We start from the raw sequence: 23255 nt of genomic DNA on the forward strand, positions 1-23255 counted from the left end.
GTTAATTGTTTTTAGATATGGTAGGTTAGTATCCTTTTGTACATTATTTATGCAGGGTGTGGCGATATTGTAAGGATTTATGTAATACAGAAGACAGTAAGATGTAAGTAGCAAAATAAATTCCTTAGGAAAAGGTGTTAGGGAGCTCCCTCAACCAGCAAGAATACGGGCGCTAGTCTTTCAGATGCACTGAGTCCTGGTATTTCGAAATGACTGATTCATGATCTTGGCTTCTTTAAAATTCATGTTGATTTATAAGGGAAAAATATTGCAGGCATTCAGAGAATTACTGCGGGTGTGCATCCTTGAATACCCTTTTAATAATAATAATAGTAATAATAATAATAATAATAATAATTAAAATCTGCTTTCACCATTTAAGTCTCCCCATGTTTCCGCCCACAGAATGCGCCTGTTACCAGTGTGGGTGGTGACCGTGGCTGGGTGGGTGGTGTCTGCCGCCCCTGGCCCCGCCCACACCTCCACACACCCTGCCCACACCTCTGCACCCGCCCACGCCCGCGACGAGGTGAAGGGGGCCGACTTGGGACCTGCATTGAGGGACCTGGCCAGACGGAAGAGAGGCAACAATAAGAACAACCTGCCTTACTCCAACTACAGACCTGTTGCTGGAATACATAGGTGGGGAGAGAGAGAGAGAGAGAGAGAGAGAGAGAGAGAGAGAATCACGTGGGAGTAAGTATGTTGGGGAACGAGAAGTAGGTGCAAATGGGGGAGTTTGAGTGTAGAGCAGAAACTGAACCGTAAGTGAGGCAGCAGGAGAGTGACAGTTAAAAGGGTAAGGAGACGGAACATGGGAGTAGGTGAATGATTGGAAGGTAAAGAGTAAATGTGATTATAGAAGGAATAGGGAGTAGAGGGATTTTGGAGGGGAGTGGAAGGGTGTTGAAGTTTTAAGAGATTAGGAAGAGAGGATGAGAGGAAGTTTGGAGATGGGAGAGTGAAAAGGTGATGAAGTTTTCAGAGATTAGGAAGAGAGGGCGAGAGGAAGTTTAGAAATGGGAGCGTGAAAGGGAAAGATTTGGAGAGAAGTTAGGAGTGAAAGAAAGTAAGGGTTGCAGGGAAAGAAAGGGGGGAGATACTGAGGGAGAGAGTATGGGAAAGAGAGTTGGAAGTCAGAACAGGAGAGTTAGAAGAGAGTTATTCTGAGAGAGTAGAAGGGGGTTAGGAGTGAGCACGAGAGTAGAGGAGGAAGAGAAATTTCAGAGTCAGAGAATATGGGAGCAACAGAGTGTCCGAAGTATGAGACAGTAAGAGATAAACAATTAATAGTGAGAGAACATAGGGAGAAAGTTAACAATGAGAGGGAGAAGAGGTGAGACCGAGAGCAAGAAATTAAGGACTGAGTTAGTAGTGAGATTTAGGGAGTAAGAGAATGGAGAGGAAGGAAGTAAATTAGTGAAAGTAAGAAGAGAGACGAAGGGAACATCAATTCAGAATGAGTATGAGAGTGAATTTGAATGTGTTAACCATCACTAAAACGCAGACTTTAATAACCTTGCATGTGTTCAGTCAGCTAATTTAAAGCACCCGTTAATTAGATTGTTACAGTGTCGTCAGTCTACCTTAGAATTTTTAATAAGTTGTGATGTTGTCATTGTTTTAGTTCATATGCAGTAACGAAGTGAATTCCAGCATTTGTTTTTTTTCTCTATTCATCTAAGTTAAAGTTTAAGGGAATGGATACACTCGTACATTCATAAGCCTCGTCATCATCATCAATAGCTGGATTCTCCTTCCCACCTTAGGTAGGGGTGGGATAGGTTCTAAAAAACAAGTGGAGAGCTGGGTGGGAGAACTATTAGCAGCATGTCCAGCGAAATGGGCCTCGCAGTCATCCACGCTCCATTTAAGCCCCCAGAATCCTGACTTCATCTCACTTGCCTTACCATCTGCATTCATTCCTTTAATAATGCGCACCAGTCATCTGTTAGTATATTATTATTAGTATTATTAGCCCCACTGAAAAGAGTTAATTAGAGGGTGCACCTGTAAAAAATAAATAAATAAATAAATAATAGCTAGCACGTTCGTTGACCACGTCTGCTTACATTTTGTCGTCCGGTAGACGTGGTCTGCCAGAAAAGTGAAAACATGCGCAAGAGAAACAATCATCAGAGTACCAGTACAATGAGAGGTGTATCCATTCACATATCAAGTTGCCTTTTATAAGTATTCCAAAATCGAAAAATTGTGCAGATCGACAGATATATTATGAAATGTTGCTGGAATTCACCTTTACTTTTAAGTATCTCTTGCTTTCGATAAGTTTGCCTAAATCTTATTAGCATTAGCTTAAAAATAGTAGGATTTTGCGGTACCGCTCATAATATTGCAAGTATAACTTAGTACTGTCGTAGGCTGCATCAGCCATTAAGTAGTTTCATTAATTAGTTCCATTACATAAACACTGATTTGCCTTAGCCTATATTTTTATTATTAATTAAGCACTAATTTGTCTGACACTTTTTATTCTAAAGTGGTAAATTGATGTTGTGATAACCCTGTCCAAGTACTTTATTGTTTAGGTAATTTACCCTTGTTAACCGAGTTTTGTTAACTCTTACATAACGTTGGCGTCTTTCTCACTGCTTTCTTGTTATAAAGACGTTTTTATTCAGCTCTGGAGGAGCTTGGAACACTAGGGTCTCCAGAGCTGAATAACATCATCTGGTGGTAGCAAGAATAAAAGAAAAAAATAAAGAGTGAGAAGCTACGTCATCGTACTGAAGAGACCAATGAGTTATTAAACTAGTCCGTCATTTTTATTACCATAGTGGTTGATCGATGTTGTTATAACCCTGGTGAAATTGTAGCCCTGTATTAGTGACGTCATTAACCTTTTCGCTGCTTATGACTTGTCGACTTGTTTTATTCCGATTTCCCTTCCGATGCTGAAGACGCAGTTTGGTATTTCAATATGGCTAACAACAGACGGTTTTATTCAGTGCTGAGAGAAATAAATCGTTTTTCTGAGCGGAATAAAATCGTCTGGTGAGTGAAAACTGTATAAAATCGTCATTGTGGCGAAGAGGTTAAGAACTATCATTAATTATCCTCATTAATGGAGTCATTGTGTGGGTTGATATTGTGGAGACCTTTGACCCGCACTTTGTCCCCCCTGCCCCCCTCCAGCCCCTACTCGGCTTGGTGGCCCATCTCCCTGGTGCCAAGGTGGGTCCCGCCCCCCTCATACCCAGTCTCACGCACCCATTCTCACTCTGCTCATGATCACTCGTTTCCACACTTATATTCAGAGACGCAATCGTTTCAGAAGCATGGTGTTCATTTCAGGTGCGGGAGATGGTCTCGCCAAATTACATGCCGTTTTTAAATATCCCCTTCTGGCAGTAATGGTAGTTCAATCTGTCTGCTATAATGGTGATTTCCAACTGATTAGTCCCAACTCTTGGGTGCAGTGTTAAGTAGCCAGATGTGAATTGAGCGAGAAGCGTATTGGACATTAACCAAATACTTCGCTTCAGTTTAAAAAAAAAAGAAAAACAGTTATACTTCAAACTAGTTTAGCAATAAGCAATGTGTAATTATTTGTAATTTCATTGTGTTCGTATTAAGTGATACAGATTTTGTTCACGGTACAGTGTTGTTTCGCGGTATGAAACGTAATGTATAGAATTGGCAGCGTTAACTGAGAAACCGAGAATGAGGCTTATTTGTGCCTGTACTGTACCAGTCAGTCCATTTGAATATGGTGTATTCGTTTGTATTCAGTAGCTTTTCCTTGTTTCACAGACACCCAGTAACTTGAGATACTCCTTTATGAATGTTTCCTGGATTATCCAGTTCCATGGCTACTGTCATTTTATTGAAATAGTAGTGGATGCTTAAATAATACATACTTAAAATACAGTTATTATTGATGCCATTTTTCGTTGTAGTCTGCAAGTTGCATATGAACAAGTTATTTGGTACAGGGAATAGATTTGCAGTGAATAGTTTTACAGAGTGAAGGAGTGCCACGGGTATACAAAGGTTGGAAGCTTATGGTTTACATTATTAGTTTTCGAGCCATCACCCGACACTGCTTCGAAACTGTGCCTCGAAATTGATCCTGTAAACTAGCTCCCAGTCCCAGGAGGAGAGACGTCCTCGACCTGAAGCGCATGGTCATTTTCTGTCATTATCTTTCATTATCACCTGTTTTCTCATGTTTACTGTTTCACTATGACATTTAGTGATATATTTACTCATTTTCTCGTTTATATTGACTAGCCCTTAGTCATTTTCAGTTTATTCCATCATGTTAAATTCCTTTCATTTTAATTAGTTCATGGTCAAAAGAACTTCAGCATGCTGTTCCAGTTTACGGCCAAAGATATAATTAGCAAAGGATTAATCATAGCCTGAGTTTTAATTCAAGTGCCAATAACCCCTCTTATGGTCGGCATCAATCTGTTAACTTATTATGGCTAACCTCAAACGATTTTACCCAGCTGAGTCATAGGAGTCTGAAATTGGATAAGTTTCCTGTCATTAATGGTAACTTTCACTTTCAGATTTGCATTCACTCTCAACCATTTGCATGCCTTCAGTCATATGCGTTCACTCACCCATTTGCAGACCTTCAGTCATTTGCATTTACTCACCCAGTTACTCACCTTCAGTCATATGCACACACTCACCCATTTACAGACCTTCAGTCATTTGCATTTACTCACCCAGTTATTCACCTTCAGTCATATGCACACACTCACCCATTTACAGACCTTCAGTCATTGGCGTTTGCTCACCCAGTTATTCACCTTTAGTCATTTGCATTGACTCACTCATTTGCATAACTTCAGTCATTTGCATTCACTCGCCTATATGCATATCTTCAGTCAGTTGCGTTCGCTCTCACTCATTTGGACACCTTCAGTCCTTTGCGTTCACTCACTTATTTACATACCTTCAGTCATTTGCATTCACTCACTTAGTTGCATACCTTCAGTCATTTGCATTCACTCACCTACTGTACAGTAGTTACATTCCTTTAGTCCTTTGCAGTCACTCATTCATTTGCATACCTTCAGTCATTTGCATTCATTCACTCATTGTATACCATTAGGCATCTCATTTATCTATTTTCAACCTTTAGTCATTTGCATTCATTTTCAGTTCTGTTTCATTCCTCATATATTTTTGTTCCATCTTCATGCATCATATATTTTTAGTTCACCTTCACTCATGTTGTCCCTTTCACCACTCATTTTCACTTACTGTCATGAACCCCTACACTACGATGGGTTGTGTGTGTTATGTCTGCTACCTCTAGATATTTGTATGCATCTTAAGGCGATTCTCTATTAGGGGTAAAGTTAAAGCTATCTAGCCTCTGCAGCTCGAAAAGTCTGTCCAAAAGTGAATAAAATGGTTTGGTAGTCATCGGAGTGGAGGGGGTAATTTTCTTTTATTTTTTCATCGCCTTTCGTGTCAGTATTTTTCACCTTTAGTAATATTTACCGTCCTTAATTTTCACCTTAAGTTAGTGTTTCCCATTTTCATTTTTTACTTTCATTTCACTCGTGTCATTCATCGTGAATCACGTCATGTCTTATATTAATACTTGTCATATGTCTCCTTATAACATCCAATTTACATTCACACTCATATTCATTTCTTCACTAATTTTCAGTCGTCGTCAATTTGTCTCATCCCGCCCATTGTACCGTATTTTATTTTTCAGTGTTTGCGTTCACCTTCATGCGTTTTCTCACTTTCATCATTCATTTTCACTCGCCCATAGGTTTCTCAAATTTTCTTGTGGTTCTTTTCACATTTCAGTCCCATTCCCAAGACAGACAAGCCTTCGCACATGTCTCACTTCCACACATCATTTTCACACCTGTTGCTCACTCTGTCCACTCACTGGATATTACTTTTATTTAACTATCGCTGTCATCAACTTGATTGTCACGTTACTAGCTTCTTATTTTCTTCCACAGCTTATTTTCCCAGTACCATTTTTCGCGCCTGATTCTCACTCCACCTACCCTCACACACATGATCCTCTTAGCACTTTTCTTTCCGGGCTTACTTTCCCACAAACTCATTTTCACATATGGTGCAGACTCCACCAACTCACTGTTATATGTCACTTCCATTCATTCGCTGGTGCTGGAGAGGGACGCCCTCACGCTGTGATACTGATATAACCAGGCGGTTCTACTGTCCTGTTGTAAAAAGAAAAAAATAATTAAATCATTTCCCTCATCATCTCACGGTAGGACGACGGTGGAATACAGCAGAAGGGAATTCAGCCTGATGTCCACTGTTCACATTCAGAGAAACTAGTGGCTGTAATTACGACTGTTACAGCTCTTTGTTTGTTACTTTCACTCATTTCTAGCTCCCCACAACGCGTTTTCACGTAGTTCACTCAACTTACCTTGTTTTCACACACTTTTTCCACAGGTCACCTCTACTCCTGGAGCACTTCATTAGTTGTCATTTTTCACTCACTCTTCCCTCTTTTTCACTTACTTCGATATCTGTTAACGTTCTCTCTCTCTCTCTCTCTCTCTCTCTCTCTCTCTCTCTGTCGGCTCACATTTCCAATACGTATTTTAACACCCAGCTCCAGCCACTTAAATTTCACCTCATCACATACACAGTTCAGTCTCTCTTAACGCACCCATTTCATTTTCGTTCGTAGCTCACTTTCACGCCTAACGCTTTCTCTCCCAATGCACTCATATATCACCCTCACTCATCCATCACGTTCACTCGCCCACCCCGTTTCCACCCCTGTTATGGAGTAAACATTAATTACGATAAGGACAAACTCTTCTTAATGACACAAATATCCCTAATTGGAATCCATGGGTTCCCCCCCCCCCAGTCATTCATTATTTCTCCAACTTAATGAGATTTTCTTCACTGTTGACTCGTCGCATGGATGAATAATGTGCATGGTTATGAATGATGAGCTGGGAGTGTTTTTTTGCATGATTTTTTTTTTTTTTTTAATGATATAGTAAATTCCTGTCTTTTTTTTTCTTTTTCTGTAATTTTTTTTTTTGTGTGTGTGTGTGTGTGTTTTTGGTGGTTCACGTTTCTCTCCCTCTCTCTCTCTTAGCTGTTCTGTTTGTATCTTTTCCTACCCTCCTTTTTTTTCTGTTTTGCGTTCATCCTTCTCTCTAGTCTTTCTTCTTTTCTTCCAGTCCTCCCTTTTGAAAGTTTTCTTCTTCCCTTACTTTTTTTTTTTCCTTCACTCTTTCTTATCTGCATGCGGTTCCTCCTCTCCCCTCCTCCGAGTCTCACGCTCCCTAGAGTTACATATGTGTCATCTTTCTTATTGGTCTTTTCTGATTTCTGTTCGTCTTTTCTCTCCTTTCTTCCCTTCTCTCCTTTTCCTTCCCACTTCTCCCTCCTCCCCTCATCTCATTTCTCTCCCTCCTATCTTCCCTCCTATCTCTTTCCAGCCTTTCCTCCTTCCATTCTCTCTCTCTCTCTCTCTCTCTCTCTCTCTCTCTCTCTCTCTCTCTCTCTCTCTCTCTCCGATATCCACTTTCAGTATTCTTCTCTAACCGCCTCCCGTCTCTTCTCTAAGGTACCGCTATCCCCTGTACAAGAAGCGCTCCTACCCACCTCAGTACGACTACCAAGACGACCTGCTGCTGCCAGAGGACGACTTCCTGGGCTACGACAGGGACCAGCAGGAGGAGGGAGGCGAGGAAGGCAGCACCGGTTACTACCCTTCCCTCTTCCGCGAACGTAATAGGCAGGAGAACAGCATTTTCGAGGACGATGGGTATTTCACGAACGACTACTATCCCCTCGAGGACGACGAGAACGACCGCCCTCTCAGGAATAAGGACTACATGTATCACCTGTACAACCTCCCCACCTCGGATCTGGAGCGTCTGAATCACATGTACGAGATCGGAAAGCGAGATGGTGTTTTGAACTCACTAGACCTCCCACCAGGGGTCAGAGGTCAGCTCCACGGGGTCGGACGCAAGACATACGCACCGTCGGCCTCTGAGCGCTTCTACGATGCTATTGACTATTTTCACGATGATGATGATGAACTCAGGAAGAAGAGGAAGAGAGCCGATATGGATCCAACGAGGGGTGAAAAACTCCGCAAGCTTCAGAACTACCTTACTTCGGCAGCTGGTAGGTACTGGAGAGGCAGGGAGATGGAAGACCAGGATGAACAGAGGCTAACCGCCGGAGACCCAATGATCAGGAAGAAGAGGGAGGTGAACAAGAAGAGTGTGAAGACTTCCGCCAAGCCCACCACCACCACCACCACCACCACCGCACCCAAGACCATCAAAAATTCCTCTTCAAGCACCGCAGTCCAGCCCTTGTCAACCCCCTCCCTGCGAGACAAGCGTGCGTTTAGTGACTACTTCAAGTGGGAGAAGAAACGCTCCCCCTCCTCCTACGACGATTACCTCACCAGGGAGTATTTCAAGAGCATCGCCAGGTCGGTCGGCCAGAAGAAGAAGAGAATGGCCTACGCACAGTTCGAGGCCAACTACCCCGAGTCGTCCAAGAGGTCAGGAGGTCAAGATGTTGCGAAGAGGTCACAGGCGAGCAAGGTGAAGAGGGCGGGGTATAACATGAACGAGTTGCTGAGTAGTCCATCCATGCTCCGATACATGCAGGACAGACTTAAAGGTGGGTGGATGAGAGAGAGAGAGAGAGAGAGCGTCTGAGTGTGTGACTGATTTGTAAATAGGCATGATTGATTACTTTGGTGTGTGTGTGTGTGTGTGTGTGTGTGTGTGTGTGTGTGCGTGTGTGTGTGTGCGCGCGCGCGCGTATGTGATATCTGGTTTGTCATTAGTTTGGCCTGTGTGTATATGTGTGTGTGTGGGTGAGAGAGAGAGAGAGAGAGAGAGAGAGAAACAACTGCACTTATTTGAACTGCATGTATGTGGCAAACGTGTGGGGGGGGGGGAGGCAGAGAGAGACCACCCGCAATTTCATTTCCCCTTGATACATGTCCCACATGAGTTGAGACAATCTTGCTCTGAATCCTGCCACCCCGCTGTTGGCCTAGGATGAATATCAAGTTTAGTTTTCCTGCTCTCTCTCTCTCTCTCTCTCCTTTTTCCTTAGGGCTGCTTGCTACGCAAATGCTGCGGTTGCCTCATCCCTAGACCAGTGAAAGAAAGAGATTTCAGTCTATTTCTAGCCTTCTGTTTCCACAGCTACAGTAGGTTACTTTTCACCAAGCCACACTCGGCTTACATGATGACCAGGTGTAGACAGATTTGAAAATGGAATCTGACTTGTAACCAGTTACACTCATTCCTACCTCATAAGTACACCTCATCGAATTGCATTTAACTGTGACTTTGTTTTCAAGCTGTGCGAGTATCCCAGTTCCGTCAGATGAAAGCAAACGGACTCTGATGGGTAGTTGCGTTTTAACCTGTTTACTGCGGGAGTCTTTCCTGAACTGGGTGAAACCGACTGGCGGTAACAAGAACAGAAAAGCCGTGGTGGTTGTGAATGAGTAGGTAGAGTTGTTATGCATTTAGGTGTGGCGGTTTGTATTAATCTGAATGAAATATTAATGTGTTAAGGCAGAATACAATAAAGCTTGTCATTGCATAGAGGGAATTCAGACATGCAGGAATACGTGGGTAACATTTTGTTTTCCCTGCTCCCGGGCGATGCTGAAGGGGGACGTTCTCAGGCAGCGGCACTGGTGTAACTGGGCGGCTCCACTGCCTGGTTATGCAAACGTTCCTTAGTTCCTCCCCCCCGTCACGTGAAGAGAGGATGGTAGAATGCAGAAGAAAGGCAGCTTCAGCCCGCATTACATTGGGTTCACATTCAGATGAACCTGGGGCCACAAGAACCCTATTCCCAGGAACATACGGAAGGTGCAGACGAAGAAATAAGTATATCTTCCCAAAGTTTGACGATTACATAGCTGAAAAGTCGAGCCATCTGAAACACAGTACTAGTAGAGACAGGGTTTGTATTGTATTTCGCCAATTGTAAATTTTCGTTAGCCGGAACTTGGAAGATAGTTGTTTCTTTGACTGCACAAATGAAAGTTCCTGAGTGTATGTGAGAAGGAAAAAAAGAAGGATTAAGTTAATGCATATCGACTGGACGAGAGTCATTAAAGCAATTATTTTTCCCCAAAATTCAAGTCATCTCCCCTCACCCCCAGAACACGACCTCCAAAAGCCGGTGTTTCATTTAGATCCCCATTTCTAGTGCTGGGTGAACAGCGGCTGAAGGGAAACAAAGTGACCAGCAGTCTGCGTGGCCAAGGAACCGGTGTACAAAGGGCTCTCGCAGGGGTAAACTATAAAAAAAATGTTTGTCAGTTGTATATTTAGATATGTAGTATATAGTGACGATATAGAAAATGGAGGATATTGAGGAAGGTGAGGTGAACTAAACAGAATTTCAAGAAACGCACGAAATACGTGGGTAGTATTTTTTTCTCCCAGTTTTCAGGCACAGTCTAGAGAAGTGGTGTCCAAACTTTGGTATTCTGTACCAGGACTTTGGTATTCTGTACCCCCTGGTCAGAACATAATAACATCCATGGCCCCAAGGTTCCCATCTATATTTTACTTTGTAGAAAAAAACGGAGCATCATTGTTAGAATGAGTATGTTGGATATGAGATTGTAACAGTTTAGGTACGGCACCCTGAAATAGAGAAGTAATGAATACACATAAAAGAAAAATAAAAAAGTTTATTGAAACTGGGTGATAATAGTGAAATTGCTGGGGTGTCATTAGTTGAATCACTTAGTAAGGGCACAACAGGGATCATTCTCCGCATGGACGTAATCAGGCTGTTTGTGTGATGCCCTGTAGTTCTGAAATGTCGTCTTTGCGAGATAGGCGAAACTGACAGTCACGCACGCAGCCAGCATTCTCATGGCATAATAGCGCCTCTTTCTCACCCAAAACTGTCATGCTCCTCTCTTAGAATTTGTTTTTGGGAAATAAGGCGCTTTTAAGTTCTTGGAATTCATCTTGCATTGCCTCAAGGTATGATGTACAAGATGTGGACAGAAAAGATCGACACAGACCTTGCCTCTTGAAAATGATAACGAAATTCTGTCTCAAGTTAATCCGTATACTTAAAGATAAGTTCATGACCCCCTGAAAAATGCAGCACGGCCACAAGTTTGGAAACCACTGGTCATGGGGTGTAAGTAAAGGAAAATCATTGTGTTCTTCCCCCCCTCCCCCTACCTCAGTCACGGTAAAGAAGAGGGGGGTAGAGGGGAGAACGTGAACTAAATAGAATTCCAGGAGAGACAGACAAATAGAATGGGGGAAAAAGATGGGAGGGACAATGTGGGAAAGGGAGAAATATAAAAGTCATGGAATTGATAACAGGGGGTATGAGAGGAAGGAGAGGGTAGACGAAACATAATTCCAGGACAGATAAGAGAGAGAGAGAGAGAGAGAGAGAGAGAGAGAAATATGAGAGTGAAGGCGGAAACAGAGATGTGGGAATGTGTGGGAAAGGGAGAAGTATCGGTCATGGAATAGAACAGAGAAGGTTTGAGTGGAAGGGGACGGTGGGCTAAACAGAATTCCAGTACAGAGAGAGCGGGGGACAGGGATGCGAAAGGTTAAGTGGGAAAGAGAAATAGAAGAAAGACGTGGGATAGAAAACAGGGGGTAGACGGGACATGACAGACTAAGCAGAATTACAGAACAAACAGACACAAGAGGGACAAGGACGGGAGGGGCTGTGTGAGAAAAGAGAGGCAAAAATGGAATAGAAAACAGGATATGAGGGAAAAGGGAGAGTGGACTAAAGAGAATTGAAGGAGGGTACAAATCAGAGCCAAGCGGATCGTAGGCACAGGGGGCACAATTATACCCGACGTTGGTTCGAAGTTATTGGCCAGGTGCACCATGAAGGCTATACTCCCACACCGTACATGGACAGACATTTACACACACACACACACACACACACACACACACACACACACACACACACACACACACACACACATGTAGCAATATAGTCATATACACAGTACGTACAAATTTCAAGTTACAGATATCCATCAAAAACCACTCGTGCACAATTTGTACGCTCGGGAAACTCGCCACAAACACATACACAACTGAAACAAGTTGAGTACACACACACACACACACACACACACACACACACAGTAGGCGTTTTAATAATTGTTTTGTTTGTGTGGTTGATATGTTGGATGTGTGTGTGTGTGTGTGTGTGTGTGTGTGTGTTCTAGGTCTCTTTGTATATCCAAGTCCGTCCGGATCTTTTCTTAACCCTTTCTTTGTACCATTTGTTCTCCCCTCCGTCTTGCACATGCCCTCTGTTCCTCACCCTCCCCTTCTTCACACCTCACTTCTTCTCTCTCTCTCTCTCTCTGCAGTATGTGTGTGTGTATGGTAGTAGTAGTAGGATCTATAACTGTCTCTTTGTATATACTGTATGTATGTTTGCATGTATCTACCTACCTGTGTATATATTTATTTATTTATGTATATATAACGGTAAAAATACACATTCTATTGTACACGTGTGTGTGTATTGTTTCCTAGGTATATTTTTTTATATCCTTCATTTGTATTCTTTAATTCATTTTCCTTCTTTCTCCAGTCTTCCCTTCTGTCCCTCATTTATTCATCTCGCCTTTCTCCCGTCGTCCCTCACCAATCTATATAATCTTGTCCTCGTGCGTGGCTTGGGATAAAAAGAGGATCGAGGTCTCGGAATCATAAGGGATCAGGACCTACACTAAGAGGATTCAGTCCTACTGTAAGGGAGTTGGATCCTCTTCCCGAGCGCGCTCGCAATTCTCTTAAAACGAGAATCAGAGATGGGGGAGGGAGGGAGGGGGAAAATTGTATTTTTCTGTCTGTTTGTCTGTCTGTCTGTCTGTCTGTCTCTGTCTCTGTCTGTCTGTCTGTCTGTCTCTCTCTCTCTCTCTCTCTCTCTCTCTCTCTCTCTCTCTCTCTCTCTCTCTCTCTCTCTCATGCATATGTTTTTTGCGTAAATGTCTACCATCGTGTATGACAGTCTTAGTAGTCTGTCTTCCGTTTTTAAAACATAACTTCTTCGAAAATCCATGAATGTAGCAAAAAAATAGTTTTAGGTAGTGTAGATTTTTTTTTTTTTTTGGGGGGGGAGCGCCACAGGAGTGAATAGACCAAAGTGCTGAGAGAGAGAGAGAGAGAGAGAGAGAGACCGTTCCCGAGCCTTGGCCTTGACCCGTGGCCATTACTTTTGATCGGTCTACACCAAAATTGTATTAATTCTTCCCAGACTTGACTTTCATGAAGTATTATGTTGGCATAGATACATACACATAAGCGGACTGTATCACAATAGCTACACCATCTGCGTCGCTAATACCAAGGACAGGGCATAAAGATAAAACTGAAGGACCTGACGCCACACTTGGTTGCACTGGAAATTTCGTGCATGTTTTTTTCAGCAAGGCAAGCCCGACACCGCAGCGGTAGGTGACAGTGACGCTGTGACACATAACAACTCCTGTTACTCTTGTCCTTTGCCGCCTGAGCACAGTTCTACAGGGTGACCAGACTATTCTTTAAACTCACAGACAATTGCTGGTTCTCATGGGTGTGAAGAACCCCACCAACATGCGTAGGAGAATGAAATGCCGGCTGATCAGTGTCACCATCAAGGCCCTCCCTACTCCACAAAGCCCCTTTTTAGATACACACACATGTTTGCTTGTAGTGTGTAGGTTGTTCGGTGGCACAGATAAAGTAGAAGGGCGCTCATCATTATCTGTCCCAGAGCAAAATCATGCCGAACACCAACTGAAGTGCCGTGCCGTGCCGTGCCGTGCCGTGCCGTCCCGTGGGGTGCGTAAGTACATAGCTTTGGACCCTACCTGGCTACCTGCGGTGCCCTGTCATAACTAGTCACCACTGGTTGTGATGTCTCTAAAGCACCTACTCAACAGACTCCCTGTTATTGCGTGTTTGTTCTGACCTGATGGACACCGTAACCCCTTTCAGCTCAACTGACAGCCAAGTATCGTCAGACGGGTCTCGATTTGAATGTTAACCAAGGAGGCTTAGTCCTACCCCATAACTAAGATTTACCAAATTTCATAATCAGTTCCATTTTCACCCATATAAACAGGAGCGTAGGGGCTTAGGATGGGCTACTCGGTCCCGATATTTAAGGCTTGAGTAGCATTACAGGAGCAATAAACCCCAACAACTCAGGTGGAACCCATACAGGCTTCACCAGATTGGAGCTCCTTAACCTATAAAACCACTCGGCGTCCTCTAGTTATTTGATGACCACCCAGCGAATTAAACGGTTTCCTGGGATGCAGAAACCATTTGGCTTGTCACTCAGCGTAGTCACCTGGAGAGAGAGAGGGGGGGAGGGGTCGCACAAGTACGGTAGTATTCAGGTTGTGTAAGTGACCCAGTTCCGCGAGATGAAAATAGACCGACTCGTAGTATGTTGGCAGGAGTCACTGAAAGAATTTTAAGACTGGCCACTTCTCCAGCAAGTTGAACATGCTGATCGTACATTGTATTTGCTCGATTAACCCCGTCCAGCTGTTGATGTATATTTTATTTTATTTTATTCTTGTCAGCCCAGACGATTTGACTCATCAGACAAGGTGTCGTAGTAGTGAATGTGTTGGTAAAGACTGTGCTTAATCTCTCCAGCGTGAAGGGTAAGTAAAATCACCATCGCTTAGCCCCCTCCCCAAAAAAAAAAAAAAAAAAAAATAGCATAGTGTGGATAATTACTGGACTCCGATGACATGTTTCATATTTTATTATTGCCTCCACCAGACGATTATATTCAGCTTCGGATAGACTTCTCGAAATGGAGAGTGATAGATACAGCCTTCATTAATCCCCTCACTACTAGAGGTCTTAAAGTCGTCTGGCAGCAGCAAGAATTTAAACACACACACACACACACACACACACACACACACACACACACACACACACACACACACACACACACACACACACACACACACACACACACACTACTCAGTCTCTCATATTGACCTCACGTGCGTGTTCGTCAAACTAGAATTTCCGATAAGTTCCTCGATATCCGATACAGCTCTAGCTTATGACTGGGGGAGGAGGGGGGGGGGATCCGGGGGTATGTACTCTCTTCGGAGGGTTAGGTGGGTGGTGAAGGATGCCCTGTTCGATTTAACTAGGCTTGAAAATGGTCATCATGCCCTCATAAATGTTGAGCGTAACAGAAAATTAACAGTAGAATATGCTGCTAGTCACGAAGAAGTGCGATGGAAAGGATATAGAGCAGTAGCATTGTCTTCTTCTGCCACTGAGCTGCGTGAAACAAGTTGCAAAAACACGAAAATCTAGGTCAAGTTACGAAGTGCATCGTTACCTAAATGTGGAGACGAACCCACAGCCAGTTGCACGTAACCGGACACTTTGTTTACACTTGGCTCATTCACGGGTATCTTTTACTCCTGCCTTCATTCACGACATTTCCATAACTTTTCTATTACATTTTCTTATTTGTAATTCAGTCTGCTCATCCTTGCCCCATCCCATCATTAGGCGAGAGAAAGACGGTGAAAAAGGTTATGTTGATGATACTGATGATTGACTAATGCAGTTCCATACTCTTATAGCTCAGTACTCACTTTCTCTCACTTCTTCACCCCTCCCCTAAATGTACTTACTCATACCTCACTTTCAGTCTTCCTTCATTAATATCGTATTCAGTCTTTCCTTCTTCCTTCGCTGTCGCATGTGTACTCGTTTTTTCACTCCAGTCTCTCTCTCTCTCTCTCTCTCTCTCTCTCTCTCTCTCTCACACACACACACACACACACACACACACACACACACACACACACACACACACACACACACACACACACACACACACACACACACACACACACACACACACACACACACACACACACACCTTCCCCCCATTACCTGTCTATCTTCATCGTCACCACCCCCTTCGTCCTTTCATCTCGTCTTCTCTTTCATCTCACTGTTATTTCTTGATGCCTTCCCCTCTCTCTCTCTCCCCAGAAGCATGGAAAGTGATGGTACGAGAGACAGAGGGCGAAATATGAGCAGAGAACACAGACAGACTACTCTCAGGCACCTGTTTTCATCTTTTTTTCATCCAGTCCTCATGTGCACATATTCTACTCTTTTTTCTTCTTCACCTTCTCATTCTCCTCGTTCCGTTTCACTCTTCCTGCATCTTCCTCTGTTCCATTACTTACCTCCGTCTCTTTCATTCTTCACCTCTCTTTCTGTCTTCAGCATCCCCCATCCCTTTTTCTTTACCCTCCCCCCCTCTTTGTTTTCCTCATCCCTCTCTCTGGCACTCCATTAAACAGAAGCAGTAGATGTAACCCAAGAGGCCGAAGGTGAGGTGGGGGCGTGTGGCACAGAGAAGCATCTATGGATCAGCTTTTTAATTTTGACCCCCCCCCTTCTCTCTCTCTCTCTCTCTCTCTCTCTCTCTCTCTCTCTCTCTCCGTAAACAGAAGCAAAGGGTGGTGGTCCCAGAGGTTAAGGGTGGAGTGGGTACGGGTGACACAAACAAGCTGCTCTCCATCCCCCCATCTATCTGTCTATCCATCTATATATCTATCTGTGTCTGTCTGCCCATGCACCTGTATATATCCATCATCCATCCGTCTGTATGTGTCTGTCTACCTATCCATGTGTTAGTCTGCCTATCTATCGGTACCTGTTTCAGTTTTTCTATCCATCGGACTGTCTATCCTCGTCACTCGAACAGGAGGAGGAATAGACGTAGCCGGAGAGGCGGACGGTGAGGTGGGTGCTGGTAACACTTACTATCTCGTCTCCAACATCTCCCTCTCTCCATCTGTCTATCAAACTATCTATCTGTCTTTCTTATCCTTCCCTCTCTCTCCCCCAACAGAAGCAGAAGAGGTGGTAGCCCGAGAGGCCGAGGGTAAGGATGGGGTAGGTGACACGGACAAGCTTCTGTCTAACATCGTGATTCGCCTGGACGCACTCGAGAGCATGAGAAGCGCACTCCACCAGCTTCAGGAGCTTCAGGAGCAGGAGCAGCGCAAGAAGAGGGTGAGAAAGAAATGGATTGGTAGATAGATAAATGGGCACATAGGTAGATGGGTAGATGACAGAAGGAGGGAATGAGAAAAGAGGGAGAGAGGGAGACGAATAGGTAGAGAAGGGCGGGGGACGAGAGAATTAATGGTTAAATAAAAGAAATGAGAATGGGTACGGAGAGAGAGAAATAGAGAGAGTGCAAAGGGGAGGTGAGAAGATACAGTGGGAAGAGAGGGAATAGGGAAAGAAGAAAAGAAACAGACATACAGACAGGCAGAGAACGAAGGAGATATTAGAGAAATTTGAGACGGAGAGAAATTGAGGTGGAGAGAGAAAGGAAGAGAGAAAAGAGGTAAAGAACTTCTGGTATCACGAGAACAAGGTCAGGCTAGGAGGAGGATCTTTTGGAGAGATGCGGGAGGAGGGAGAGAAAATGAGAATGGAGAGAGAGAATAGGGGTAGAAGTAAAGAGAGAAGAAGAAAAGGAAGAAAGAGAATGGAGAGGGGGAGAGGGAGAGAGGAAGGGGATAAGTGAGAAAATGGGAAGGGAAAGGGGAAGACGTTGGAGAAGAGACGGGAGTGGAAAGAGACAGGAAAGGAAAAGTAGATGAAGGAGTCTAACGGGTAAGAAATATTTGTGAGAGGATAAGACGCAGGAGAGAGAAAGAGAGATGATGAGATGCAGGAAGATGGTAGATATGGGAGGAAAAGTAAGTAGTCGAAACAGTTTATGGACAGCTGTTTTTAGATGGCCTATGTATTTTTAACCCAGCCCCTTGGAAAGATGACCCCTCATGTGAAGATTGATGGTAGTAGCAAGGGGGAAAAATAAAAAGATTAGATTTAATAGTACCCGAGATGTAAATGACATGGCTCGAGAGAGAGAGAGAGAGAGAGAGAGAGAGAGAGAGAGAGAGAGAGAGAGAGATTTGGCCAGCTCTATATTACTTAAATTAATTTTTCTTTAAGCAGGGATTAAGTGATGATGATGGCGATGGTGATGATTTAACATAACACTCCTCACCCCATCCCTCCAGAATGGAAGCGTGGAGGGGGAACAGAAGAAGAAGAGACGCGAGGAGGAGGAGGAGGAGGAAGAGGAGAGGAGGAGGAGGGGAGGGAAGAAGAGGAGCGTGAGGAGGAGACTGAGACGAGGAGATGATGACATTTCTTATCTCTTCCTTGGCAACTCCAGAGAAGGTAAGAAGAACAGTATTACTGGTAGTGGTTCGGAATATTATCAGTGATGGTAGAAATAGCAGTAGTAGTAGTAGTAGTATTGTTGGTGTTGGTGATGTTAGTTTTAATAGTAAAGTTATAGTAGTAGTAGTGGAGCAGTAGTATTGTCGTGGAAAGAGTAGTCCGTATTAAAGAAAAAAATTTATCGGTAATACTGTTGCAGGAGTAAGAGTAGTAATAATCATTTTGTAGTAATTGTAGGTCTGTAGTAGTGGTAGTGACATAATACCGCAGTAGTAGGAATGGAAGCGGTATATGATTAGTAATATGGAATAACGTATTGTATTACTGTACAGTTGTAGTGCATTAGTCATAATATTGTAGTTCTGTAATAATGTTGTAATATTGTAGTAATATACGTTTCTCACTGCTGTTGTTCCCCATTGTTTCTAAAACCTTCTTCACCTCATCTTTTTAAATTTGATTATAAATAAGAGTTGTAATAAAGTTGACGATGATTAATAACAAGAGTAATAATGCTCTGAATATTGTAGTTGTAGTAGTAAATGTTGTTGTATTTGGAGTAGGAGTATAGCAGTAATTATAGTGGAGTAGTAGCAGCAAGGGGGACGGGTAGGAAGAGCAAGCATTTTTAACAATTTAAGTTTTCATTTTGTGGCTAAAGAGGAGCAGGAGAGGCTGACGGCACATGAATGCAGGGTGTGTGTCTGTGTGTGTGTGTGTGTGTGTGTGTGTGTGTGTACACACACACACACACACACACACACACACACACACACACACACACACACACACCTTGGATGGTAGAGAGAAATGCCACGTATCCCCCTTGGTGTTGAAGTTATTTTGGGGGGTTCATCCCTGTTACCTGCAGCCAAATATATTCAGCTTAGGAGAGCGCTTCAGTGCTAGGGGAATAGTGAGGGTAATACCTAACCTCTCTAGTTCGGAAAAAATTCTTCGTTATATAAAGTCGTTGGGAAGTAGTATGAATATAAAGTAGTCGTTTAGTACTGAAGGGGTTAAGAAGGCTGTATCTAGCCTTTCAGTCCGAAAAGTCTCTCACAAATTGATTAAAATGGTATAATTTTTACAAAAATAAGCCCCAAAAAGACGTCATCGTAGTGTATTCGTGAAAACATTGGAATGAGCAGAAAGTATTTATTCTATGTATCCTTTTATTAAACCCCAGCGATAGGAGTGAAAGAATAACAGCCACGTATCCTCTGGGGTGTCATACGGGATGACTAACTTGAGAGAGCAGCAGGAGTCTGAAATTTTATTATTGCAACCTTCAGACAATTTTGTTCGGCTAAGGGCAAAATCATCCTGCAAGAAAGATGTGCCGGAGTGCCCCCTAATCCCACCAGAATACAGTCCATCATGGCTCTGTGTTAATAACCTTCCCGCATCCTTTACGTAGCCTTCATTATTCTTGCCACTTCCAGGCGATTTGAATCCGCATAAGAAGGTCTCCTGGACTGAAAGTTATATTTAACACCTCGAAGTCACCTAAATTGAATCAAAGACTGTGAACGAAGAAAGAAATATTATAAGAAAGTCGTCATCTGAGTGAGGTTGTAAAGGGTCGCACCGTGTTGAAGATATCATGTGAACGGGGCTGAAAACATATATGGACACCAGATTTGCTAACAATTTCCTTCTTTCTTTCCCAGATTACCCCGTGTTAGTGTGACAGGTGGTGAACTGTGAGGAGTTGATGGACAGATAAAAAGATAGGTAGATAGATTGGTCGATCGATTTAGCTAGTAGTCGTTCCCCCCCCCTCTCTCTCTCTCTCCCTTTCTCTCTCAGCTGTAGCGAATGATGAAGAACTATGAGAGTATAAGATTTTGAGTAGACAGACAGACATAAATAGATAGATAAATATATTAATAATTTTCCTCTTCTTGCTCAGACTGCCCCGTGTTGGACCGTCTCGTGGTGAACTGTGAGGGTGTGAGTGACGAGGTGGGCGATGATGATCAGGTGTTTCTGCCCCACTGCCTTAGACACGAGATCTGCTACATGTGTGTTAGTATCATGTTGTTCTTCCCGCGTGTCTGTGTGTGTGTTAACGTTCTCACTGATTATTTGTGTGTGTGTGTGTGTGTGTGTGTGTGTGTGTGTGTGTGTGTGTGTGTGTGTGTGTGTGTGTGTGTGTGTGTGTGTGTGTGTGTGTGTGTGTGTGTGTGTATTTTAGCATCCTCACTGATTATTATTTTGTGTGTGTGTGTGTGTGTGTGTGTGTGTGTGTGTGTGTGTGTGTGTGTTAGCATCCTCAGTGATTATTTGTGTGTGTGTGTGTGTGTGTGTGTGTGTGTGTGTGTGTGTGTGTTAGCACTCACTGATTATTATTTGTGTGTGTGTGAGAGAGAGAGCATCGCTAATGGTTCTCTCTCTCTCTCTCTCTCTCGTGTGCGTGGGTGTTTATGGATTATTGTTTTCCGCGTGATGAAAGTTCTTTTTGTGCGTTTATTTGAGTGTGCATGTGTGGGCTGAGAGTTTTTGCAGCTTTTATTTTTACAGTGTGTATTTGCCGGTCTTTTTTGTTTTTGACTATTTTTATGTCATTTGTTTTTCATTTTTTGGTGTTTCATAGTTTGCATATGTTTTTGTTGTGTGCGTGTGTTTGTGCTTTTGTTTGCTTTGTGTGGTTTCTGCATACATATTTGTCTCAAAATTTCCCTCACACACATAGCACACTCTCACTCTCAAGTCTTTTCTCTCGTAGGTTTACAGTTTACACACCTTCATTCTCATTCATTTTCACATACTGTATCATTCAGTTTCACACCTCACTCACTTTAACACCCCTTCTCAATCAGTTTAAACACTTTCTCCTTAGCATTCACACTTTCACTCCTCTCTTTCATACCCTGTCCTCTGCGGATTGACACACCCTTGGATTTACACACTAGGTTTAACACACCACGCCATCACTTACACACCCTTGCTCTTTCACTCACTTCACCTCTACTCTTATACTTCCCTCGCTCTCTTGATACCTTCTTTCCCTCGCAGACACACACTTACTTTCAATCACTCCTCCATCTGACTTTCATCTTTCTTTCCCTCTCGTTCACACATTCCACCATCACTCTCATGCTCTATCCCACTCTGTCTTTTGATACATCCTCTCCCTCATGTCCACACACACTCCATCCTCACAGTCTCTCAGCCCACGTCATTCGCACATTCCGTCACTCTCTCACACACACACCCTCATTCACACACTCCATCATCACTCATAGCCCTCCCTCACTCTCTCTCTCACACACACACACACACACACACACACACACACACACACACACACACACACACACACACACTATCTCTATCTCTCATACTTTTGCACATAATCTTAGTTCACTTTGACACACTGCACCTCAGTCACACTCACACACCCTCCCTCTCTCACCCCACAGGGCGCCGGGGAGAGCGTGACGGGGCATGAGTGTGATGCTATCCTGTCCTCTGGCCTGGAAGCCGCCTGTTCCCGTTCCATGTCCCTGGCCAACTCCCGCTCCCTGGACTGCCTGGGCGCCGCTGGAACCACCTTCTCCCTCCTCAGCGACCACTCCCGCTACGACGAGGACGGGGTGTGCACGCAGGACCCATGTGTGAGGAGGTTTCTGGAATCCCGTTGAGTGAGGAGGAAGCTGTGTCGTGAAGCAGGAGTGAGAAAAAACTGTGTAGGCATCAGAGGAAATCGGTATAAGAGATTGAGGACTGGGTGAAATGGCTATGGTGCGAGGACTGAGGAAAAATGGATATGAAAAGCGCAGAACTAAAAGTGGGGCTCTGGTTGAAAAGGTGTACAGGTATGAGACAAAATGCTACTTGTGTGAGGGAAATATTGGTTAAGAGGGAATGAAAAAAATGCATATGATGATGGACTGAGGGTGGGGGAAAATCGGTATAAATTAAGAGGGAATATGAAAAAAAAAATGATATTACGATGTACTGATTGGTAAATACAGTACACACTAGTAATTTTAAAATGTTGAGAAAGCTGTTGACGTGTGGATGTAACGGAGCGTGGCTAATACGATAAAGCTGACTTGAAAGTGGAAAATATAAGGTGGAGCTAAATTCATGAATTGGCGTCATTATTTGGACAGAGTTCAAACGATGAAGGACGGTATAAAGGATGAAAACGACAAGAAGAAATAAAACGTGAAAAGAGATGAATGTATAAGAAATCTAGTGAAAGCAAAACAATAGTGAATTAAGGGAGAGTTAAAAGGAAATAATGACGAAGAAAAGGAAAATAATAGGGAATTAAACAATAGATGGAAAATTTAACAAGGAAAGATGAAACTATAAATTTAATCAGATATCATGATAATAGAACTGATTGGAAGAAGGAAATTATAAAACAAGTATCAAATAGAGAAACGAGCAGGAAAGTAAAATAAAGAAGAGGAACGGAATGAGACGAAAGTAAATGAGAAAAAAAAAAGAATTATGATAAAAGATAAAACAGTTTGATAAGGAAAGGGCTGAAGACTGAAAGAGGAAACTAATCAGATCTGAAGGCTGATCTTTTAAAGAAACTGGTTAACAGTATGATGGGGGAAAAAAAAAAAACAATAGAAACAAATTAATTGAAAAGGGATTAGTAAAATGAAGCACAAAAATGGCTAGATGAAGGGGAGAAAAAAGAACTTATCTGAAAAGCAAATTAATCAATTAATGTACATGGAAAAGTATTAATTCAAATCTTGGTAATGAATATTATGCGAAACGAATGGGAATGAATGCACAAAAATTGTACAGCTAAAGTTTTCTTTGAGTGAAAATTCAACAAACTGAAAAAAAAAAAAAAAAAAAGAATACAAAGATACGGACAAATGTGTCTTTGGAATCTGTAAGCATGGACATTAGTATCAGGCACATCTGCCATCATTGCATTTCTTTTAAGCCACATCAACTACAGCTGCTAGTATTCTTAGGAACAATGAAACTTAC

The 23255-nt window shown here is 43.0% G+C and overlaps 1 protein-coding gene across 1 annotated transcript; it reads left to right on the forward strand.

Annotated features, from left to right (window-relative positions):
* The first annotated feature begins 406 nt into the window (after positions 1 to 406).
* On the forward strand, positions 407 to 22139 carry LOC145406650 (uncharacterized). Its single transcript, XM_080277775.1, has 6 exons — positions 407 to 642; positions 7574 to 8652; positions 16927 to 17090; positions 18116 to 18278; positions 20197 to 20312; positions 21710 to 22139. The coding sequence occupies exons 1-6, from the start codon at positions 407 to 409 to the stop codon at positions 21929 to 21931; spliced, it is 1980 nt and encodes a 659-aa protein (XP_080133901.1). The 3' UTR covers positions 21932 to 22139.
* Positions 22140 to 23255: the final 1116 nt, after the last annotated feature.

Source organism: Coenobita brevimanus, chromosome 1 (assembly GCF_032717465.1).
Source record: "Coenobita brevimanus isolate Jiangsu-jjx chromosome 1, ASM3271746v2, whole genome shotgun sequence".
Classification (NCBI taxonomy): Eukaryota; Metazoa; Arthropoda; class Malacostraca; order Decapoda; family Coenobitidae; genus Coenobita; species Coenobita brevimanus.

Bases quoted from the DNA above. Each gene is read 5' to 3' on its own strand.
- LOC145406650 (XM_080277775.1), top strand. From the start codon at position 407: ATGCGCCTGTTACCAGTGTGGGTGGTGACCGTGGCTGGGTGGGTGGTG. The intron at 8,653-16,926 runs GTGGGTGGATGA...CTCCCCCAACAG, and splicing joins CATGCAGGACAGACTTAAAG to AAGCAGAAGAGGTGGTAGCC. The intron at 18,279-20,196 runs GTAAGAAGAACA...CTTCTTGCTCAG, and splicing joins CCTTGGCAACTCCAGAGAAG to ACTGCCCCGTGTTGGACCGT.